The sequence below is a fragment of the Monosiga brevicollis genome, genomic scaffold (assembly GCF_000002865.3).
Source record: "Monosiga brevicollis MX1 MONBRscaffold_10 genomic scaffold, whole genome shotgun sequence".
Taxonomy (NCBI): Eukaryota; class Choanoflagellata; order Craspedida; family Salpingoecidae; genus Monosiga; species Monosiga brevicollis.
This window is the reverse complement of record NW_001865047.1, coordinates 1,155,569-1,163,736: the sequence shown is the minus strand read 5'-3', so window position 1 is coordinate 1,163,736 and position 8,168 is coordinate 1,155,569. Positions and strand designations below refer to the sequence as shown.

General features: G+C 50.2%; 3 protein-coding genes across 3 annotated transcripts in view; 1 reads left to right on the top strand and 2 right to left on the bottom strand.

Moving 5' to 3' along the window:
* The window catches only part of MONBRDRAFT_25579 (uncharacterized protein), a gene marked incomplete at both ends in the record, with an annotated part of 2,645 nt that extends 618 nt beyond the window's left edge, over positions 1-2,027 (bottom strand). Inside the window, 8 exons of the mRNA XM_001745819.1 lie at positions 20-163; positions 268-336; positions 447-518; positions 623-694; positions 769-840; positions 1,033-1,104; positions 1,388-1,570; positions 1,752-2,027. Of these exons, the coding sequence (XP_001745871.1) occupies positions 20-163; positions 268-336; positions 447-518; positions 623-694; positions 769-840; positions 1,033-1,104; positions 1,388-1,570; positions 1,752-2,027 (960 nt within the window). The remainder of the gene's footprint in view (positions 1-19; positions 164-267; positions 337-446; positions 519-622; positions 695-768; positions 841-1,032; positions 1,105-1,387; positions 1,571-1,751) is intronic.
* A 794-nt stretch (positions 2,028-2,821) lies between these two features.
* MONBRDRAFT_8357 (uncharacterized protein) lies at positions 2,822-3,810 on the top strand (the record flags this gene model as incomplete). Its single annotated transcript, XM_001745948.1, has 2 exons — positions 2,822-3,240; positions 3,342-3,810. The coding sequence occupies 2 exons, from the start codon at positions 2,822-2,824 to the stop codon at positions 3,808-3,810; spliced, it is 888 nt and encodes a 295-aa protein (XP_001746000.1).
* A 919-nt stretch (positions 3,811-4,729) lies between these two features.
* The window catches only part of MONBRDRAFT_37137 (uncharacterized protein), a gene marked incomplete at both ends in the record, with an annotated part of 9,132 nt that continues 5,693 nt past the window's right edge, over positions 4,730-8,168 (bottom strand). Inside the window, 5 exons of the mRNA XM_001745818.1 lie at positions 4,730-5,163; positions 5,247-5,526; positions 5,608-5,959; positions 6,031-6,222; positions 6,293-6,552. Coding sequence (XP_001745870.1) covers positions 4,730-5,163; positions 5,247-5,526; positions 5,608-5,959; positions 6,031-6,222; positions 6,293-6,552 — 1,518 coding nt within the window. The remainder of the gene's footprint in view (positions 5,164-5,246; positions 5,527-5,607; positions 5,960-6,030; positions 6,223-6,292; positions 6,553-8,168) is intronic.

The following is an 8,168-nucleotide window of genomic DNA, read 5'->3' as shown; positions in this document are numbered from 1 at the left end:
GGGGGGGGGGCATTAGAACCTTGATCTCGACGTTGCCGTAAACCTCAGACAGCTCGCCTAGGTCGTTAATGTTCGCCAGTTTCTCGTTGCCCTTGATCGTGAGATCGCTGCCCAGAGTTGTGATACCATCCAGACCGTCAACGTTGAGCAGTTCATCGTGATTCTATAAAGTTGTGAGTAGCAGGAAACGTGCTCCGGTTAAGAATATAGGGGGTGGCACACTTTGTTCGCTGCCCGAGGATGCTTGAAGGTTTGTTCGTTTCGTACTTGGATCGTCATGGATTTGCCAATGTGGTTCAACTTGGTGAACCCGAGCGTGGTCAACAAGTCGTTGCTCTAGCGTCAGGAAACCATTCCAGGACAGGATGTTTTCACCTCAGCTTCCACCAAGCGATCAAAGGCAAGGAAGGCGGTGAAAGGTGGTGGCTTGCCCCGCTCAGCCTTACATTGATTTCAAACTTGGCTCCAATGTACGCAAGCTCGGCAAAGCCCGAAAAGTCAGTCAACAAATCCAAGTCCTACATGCAAACGGGTGTGCATCGGTTGAAGGCGGTTTGGTGCTCCATGAGCAGGATGGCAACTTCCTGGTATCACCGCTTTGCATGCTAGCACCCACACCGACCTTGATGTAGAAGTCGTCGCCAACATGGGTCAGGCTACTAAAGCCGTCAATGTTGGTCAAGGCACCCAGAGCCTTTCGAACCGCGCCGGTGCCGCATAAGGAAAGTGCATCAGGCAAGGCACTGGGAAAATGCAGTTCAAGCCCACCTTGAGGTATAATTTTCCTTCTGTCCGTGTGAAGTTACCAAAGCCATCGAGGTCGGCCAATGCGTCGTGATCCTAACGCGACACAAGGTCATTTACAGGTTGATTTGTATGAGCCTCGCCTTCACGTTGCTCCAAGCTGGTGGTACAGATCCAAAAGCATTGAACGAAGCCAGATCGGGAGCAGATGATATGCACACTGGTGCCTGTCTGGGCTCGTGGGACACAGTGATATGGGAGAAAGCGGTGGATGACAGAGTGACAGACCGTGATTTGAAGGTAGGTTCCGACGGCGGTGAGCTCGTTGAAACCGTCCATCGTGGTGAGGGCATCGTTTCCCTAAGTATTGGGCGTGACATGAGAAGTGTGGTGTAAGCGGGTATACAGGGGTCCCAAAGAAGGTCAAGCATAAACAGTCCCTAGTCTTGCCTTGAGTTCAATGAAAGAGCCCACCCATGTCAGGGCGCTGAAGCTGGCTAGACTTGTAAACGTGTTTTGCTAGCACGAGGTTGGGGTGGAACAGCAAACAGGCGTGAGGTTGGCGCAGCTGGCTGGTCGTAATGTGACGCCGAACGACGAAGAAGCGAGAGGCAAGCATGAGAAGGGCCTAATGACGAGGAACCTTGATGCTGAGTTCGCCGGAGATGTTGCGGACGGTGGAGAAGATGGTCAGGTTGGCGGTATCGAGGCTTGTGCAGGATTCCAAGTTGACGTTGCCGACGATGTGGGTAATGCCTTCTGGTAGAACGGAGACGTCGCAGTCAACGTCCCCATAGTAGAAGTATCCAAAGGCGGCACGCTCAAGCTAGAGAACCAGCAGAAAAAAAAAAAAAAAACACGAAAAGGGCGTTTGGTCAATCAGGTCCATGCACAATGAGGACTTTGGGCACAGATTGCAAAACATCGAATAGAGGAGGGAGTTGGGGAGAAGCACGATGCAATATCAGGTTTAAGGAACGGATATCGGGCCATGACGGAAGGGCAACCTGCACGAGGCGATCCTCAAAGGTGTTATTGATAATGGTGTCAATCACATCCACCAGGAGATCTTTGCGGCACGCGGCGATGCGCTCGTTGTCGGAGAAGAGGCTGGCGTTTGTGCAGGCGCAGTTTTGATTCATGTAGTCGACGGTGGTGGTGACGATGGTGGTGAGGGTTTCGCTGGTTGTAAGTGCGCTGGTCGAGGGCATTGAGGTGGTTGTGATGGGTGAGATGGCAGTTACCAAGACCAAGGGTAGCGCGGCGAGCTGCAGCCAAAGCATGGTGGCGGTGGCTAGCGGGATGCAAGCGGGATAGGAACAGTCAGTTTGTGCACTCTCCATAAGAAAGCGAGGCGAGAGCAAGAGCGCTGGCCGTGATTGCGGCGGTGTGTTCTAGCGGCGCCAGCATCTGGATGGTGTTGTCCGCGCGACCCACATGCAACAGAATTAACTGTAAAATGATAGCCAAAGGAGACAGGGACGTGTGGCTTAATTTCATGTAGCGGTTGAGTTGAGGATCAAGCAAGAGACGCCGCGGAGCCTCCGTGTCTTCCATGTGTGTGTTTGTTTGCATTTTTCAAGCGCAAAGCCACATCTGGTGTGCATCGAACGATGTGCACAACTGTTATGTTAAGGGGTGAGATTCCATAGCATTTTGATTTATCGACAGAATCTGTCCCACTTCTGACAGAAATCTGTCCAAAATAGACGGTAAAAGTGTATCAAAGTGTATCAAAGTCTTCAATTGAAAAGGTTTTTTTGACATCATACTTTTCGCACGTCCAAAGCGTGTGTGTGTGTGTGTGTGTGTGTGTGACGGTTGGACAATGGACGTAGCTCCGAGGTTTGGTGTTGGTGGCACATGCTACATGCTGCCTTGATTAGGCTCCTACGGAAACAGCGTTTTTAAGATAAACAAGGGGATTAAAATACGAACATTTAGTAGCGCCCGGGATGCTGAAGGATGCTGGCTAAAATTAATCTCTTGAGACGCTGGAAAGCTTGTCTAAACCTGGTGGGTCAGAAGATAAAATAATGACCGTTAGAAAATGTCATACTTTTCGCTGATCGGCGCCATGGAAGCGTCGGCAGCTCGGCGCTTGTTGCGGAAACATCTGGTCCTCAAAGCGTTCATGTCTAGCAAGAACTATGATACTCTCGAGAAGGCCACGATTCGCCGTTTGGCGGTGAAGAAGTACTGGGCCGTGTTTGAACAGGTGTTGTTGCGTTTGCTTGATTCGACTCGCCCCGATCAGTATGATTGGGCTTGGCGTTTGGCTAGCGTGATCGCAGCAGAGCAGGCATCTCGAATATCGCTGAGAGATTTTGAGACCATACGACCGAGGATTGTTGCCACTTTTCGCGGTCAGCATTTGCCCGCAGCCCTCCACGACATGGACCGATTCCGATCCCTGTTTGCATTTCATTCTTTGGCTGCGATACACGAGGCTGTTGAGGCAATGGAAGACGCCGCACAATCCCCTCTTGTTGAAGCGTATGTTATCACCCTGTCTGCACGTTCCTCGATATCATATCTGCTTAAAACTTCGATATCATGCAATGATGTCTTTCGTGGTTGTGGCTGCTCCACCATAGGTATCAATCTGCTATGCGTGCCAGAAAGCAGCGTCCACTCCCTTTTAATGTCGCTTTACAATGCACCCTTGCATACAACACGAGTTGTGAGCGGACATACCGCGATATCGTGGAACTGATGGGGCTTGTTGTGAGTGAAGTGGTTGTCAGTGCGTGCGTAGCGAGCATTGAGGATGCCGTTGCCACCGCTTTCAAACCGCTAGTCTTATGGCATCCTTGGCTGACGATGCATGAGTATGTTGCGTGGAGTGCAAGACACATCGAGGCATACCAGGGCAAAGGTGTTGGCCATTTCCTCGCTCCCCGACTACGCGCAGAACCCAATTGCCCGCCACGCATCGCTGCCTTTGTCGACGGAACCGTGTATCCGATCTTCAGGCCCAGTGGTCGCAACCGTAACCAGCGGGTGAACTACGACGGCAATCATCGTGTGTGTACCGTTGTTGTGTTGATTTCAGCTTTGGGCTGAATCTCATTGATGAACGCGTCTTGTTGTGTTTCATCTTTGATACGAACCAGATGCATGCGCTCAAAGGCCAGATTATCACTGACGCTAGTGGCCTTGGGGTCAGCGTCCACGGCCCATATCCTGGGACTGTCAACGACAAGTAAGGTTATTCGCATTCTCCCTACAATACACGTCCAATATGATTCAAATTATCATCTTTGTTAATTCACATTTTAGGAAGATGATACGTCTGAGTCGCACGCTTGAACTGGTCCAGGAACATTGGCCGGCCCATCATGTGCTTCTTGGAGACTGCGGCTATACGCACACTCCAACTCGCGGGCTTGTAATCGCAAACCCATCGTCGAATGCCGACTGCCACGTGCGCTCTAATCTTGTCTTGAGCGCTGTCCTCTATCGAGTACCCTTGCTCACTTGATTTGAGTTTCGCAGGACTATGAGCGTCAAGCCAAGGCTGTCCGTGTCAGCGTTGAGCACATCATGGAGCAGATACGGTTCGAACCAATCCTGCTTGCCTGAAATCGTAGCTTTGAGTTCAATGCTCATGCTNTCCTATGTGACGATTGTATCAACAATGCATTCAGGTGTCAAGTTCTTCTTCCGACGCTTGAGAAGCAAATCATGCGGCATCGCACAGTCAGATCTGAACAATCGGTTTATTTTCATTCACTTGATGCACAACCTGGTCATATTACAACGATGGAAAACTGGAGTGGTGAATATGACAGCGGATCGATTTCAGGTTGCCAACGGCCCAACGATGCAAGAATATCTCACAGGCTCATGGCCGACGAGCATGTGTGGCCCCCGGCCCTTGAGCCATGACTCATAAATTCACTACTTTGTCTTGATCAGACACCGTCATTCATATGACATGCTTCATTTGAATTGATTATGCTATGTCCAGGCTGCCCCCACTTTATTTGGTGATCATTTGTCCAATGTCACCCCCGATGCGAAAATACACGTTTCGTGTTGGGGAGGAAGGGGTGGGTGGCGATGGACCTCCCGATGCGGATGCCACAGTCGGCGGCGCAAGGGTTTTGCAAACCGCCAAAACCTCTTTCATCATCTCGGCTTGCGCTACGCTCTGCTGCTTCATCATCTCGGCTTGCGCTACGCCCTGCTGCTTCATCATCTCGGCTTGCGCTACGCTCTGCTGCTTGATCACCTTCATCGCCTCGCGCAGAAGTGCTCGGTCTTTTTTGGAGCGTCGTCGATCTTTTTTTCGACGGCGCGCGTCCTGAGCCTCCCGGTCACGCGCATGTGCCTCGCCGTAATCTTTGAAATCCTGCAAAACACGCTTGATTGGGATAGGCAAGTCGCCGTTGTTCTCATCCAAAAAGTCGATATCTACAACCAGTTCAGATCACATTATTAGACGCCTACGACGGCTTGTCACAATGTGACAGACGCATGGGAAGCCTGCATCGCACCAATACTATCGCGTTTGGCACGCGAGCGAGACTTGACCCGCCGCCTAGTTTTTTTTGATTGGCCATCGTTGAGTACTGGGACTTCGCTGTCGGTGTGCCCCGAATCAGACAGATCGGCTTGAAGACAGAACAGCAAAGCTTTCTCAGGGATGGAATTTGCCATGATGGTGCCTTGCTCTGCATTTGCCCGGTATTTTTTGAGCGCACCGATGGATACGCCATGTAATACGGCGTTTCGCATGCGTCGCATGGACTCCCATGTTTTGGAATAATGGCTCAGCTACAAAGCAACAACAAAAATTAGCTTGTCACGTGCATGTGATTCCATTATGATATTGCGGTTGGCCGAGCATCATCTTACATGTATCCAAATAGCAGCTGGCTGGTAACCGGATGTGCCTTGTTCGCCAGGTTCACAATTTTCAGGGAAATCCTCCGAAAACCAATCCAATAGAGAACCAAGTGTTGCGAACAAGACCTTCAAAATCCGGTTTGAGGTCTGATTATTGCGCGACAAGTGCATGGAGATGGACAACATATCTGCCCGCACCGACTTCAGGTGCAGATACGTGCTGGCGATCATGGCCTCTGCGAAAAACAACAACTCGGCTGCTTCTTCCGCAGGCCCCAGTCCAGGCGCGGGAGGCCGCCCCAGTTCGTGTTGTTTCTCACCCGAAAAAGCAGCTCGGAGCTTATTCACGAAAGGGCGCAGACTACAGCGTGCGACATGGGAAGAAAAATAAGACTTGCTCGTGTTTATGCCAGCAGCGACGATCAAACAAACCTGGAGCCGAGGCAAGTCAGAAAAGCACAGATCTGGAGGTGTCGCTGTGCGTAGATGATTTCGCCTTTCTCGGCAATATCCTTTGAAGGCACCTTGCGCACGAGGCCAACTTCTTGACCTTGTCCGTTGTCGACCCGCTTATCACATGTATACCGCTCTCGACACAGGGCGAAAAGACGTTCGTCGCCAGGACTACACCGAGGATAATAAACACAAGGTCAGACATCAAGACATATCATCAGAATGCAAAAACTGCATGTACCTCGTTTGATATCTTGCGAGTGTATCTGCTAGGCTCGGATCGAGACCCCGAAAACGCGAATAACCTGGTCCCAAGGGTATCTTGAGACGGGCACGACGTCCTTCCTCATTGTTCGATGCCCACATCGCAAGCTTGAACTCGTCTGCAATCCGAACGATATGAAATACCGCCGAGATAAATGCTTGCTCCCGAAGCGCCGTGGCGTTCGGAGCAGAAGGGATACAGACATCGTCCGGAAAAGGGAACACGACGAAGAAATCCTATGTGCCGAGGGCATATGAGGAACCACAGGGAGAAGCGATCTCTCATTATGTTGCACACATCTAACATAACAGGGTCGATTGCGGTTGAGCACTCGCGCAGACACGAAACCGAAGACTCTCGACTCACGTCCGAGACACATCCAGTGGCCTCCAGGAGAGCCATCATAACGGTCAAATGCACAAAACATATGTTTGCAATTGGACATGAGGGCAGAGAGAACACATGTTCACACCGGTGAAACTTATCATCTCAATTTTATCTCCTCCGCAGGAACAAAACGAGTTAAGACAACAAAATTGTGACATTTGTCTTATCTCCTTCAAAACTATCATTTCCGTAGGAGTCTATTGCTTGAATGTCTGCTACACACTTGGTTACAATGGCAAGTCCAACGATAAATAATTTTGTGTAAGCTCGAATTACGATTTGCACAAATGTTGGTCAATAATCTGAGATTTTGTCGCTTTTGGGCCAAATGGACCTACGGGGGTGTTTGGACCATTTGTGTAGTGTCTCGTCTCATGCAGCCTCTGTCAAAATCTCAAGTCAATTGGCGCAACGGTCGCCGGGTTGTAGTGACCTCAAATAGGCTGGGTCGTGCCATTGCTGAGAAACTCAGTCAAAAACTCTCCATCGGAACCCCTGGCAAAATCCTTACGGACGCGCTGGTGTGAGGCTAGCTCGGCCCACAGGGCAGCTTCGTCCACCGTCTCAAAGGCACCAGAAAGCCCTCTTTCTCCTCTTTCCAACGATACCGGAATCGCCGAATGTCAGAAATCAAATCGATCTTGAATGTACCTTAATATGTTGTTCAGCGGGATAGTTCGGTCACCTCCTTGAAAGTAACATATGTATTCCCTTTTTGTAACAACATATTGCTCTTGGGATTGAGGCAGGTGCGATTAATTGGCAGTCAGTATTTCGGGTCGTGCTCGGCGATTCTGTCTGCTGTGCGTTTCAAATCAAGCACAGCAGAAGCGCTAAATTTTTGCGGATCAAACGAGGGTGCTCTTGTGTTCATACGCTTCCTGTGGATGCCATAGCAGCCCAAAGACCAGAAAATCATTTATTTTGAAATAAATCCCATTTCTTTTCCATACGAAACTTATTTGGCTTTGACTCTCTAGGGCTACATGGCTCTGATTGGTATGTCAAATGGCAGCGCCATAAGACGAGTCAGCGAAGCAATGAGACAACTTGGTGGGTAGAAGCAGATGGACAAGACAAGTTCCGATTGATCAATGGTCATTCAAGGTTTATTTCGATTGACAAACGCCCGGGACGATTTTTTTTTCTAAACACTTAGTAAGCAAGCTGTTTCCTCATTGGGTGGACTTAGACGATTTTCTCTTCTTGGGATGTGGTTGCCACTGCGCCACTCGTGCAAGGTGTGTTCGACGTGGAGACCGAGTTTGGACGATTGATGGGGAAGAGCTACGGTCCACAGCGGCGCTTGAGGCTTCTCGTGTTCGCGCCTCGGTACTTGCATGTGATGTCTCTGATGCCGCCGTAGACGGCGTGGTGCACGGTGGACTTGTCACCTGAATGCAATGATGAAGACGAGGAGTACAGATGAGAGTGAAGCCAACGAAGATGGAAGTACAAATGAGAA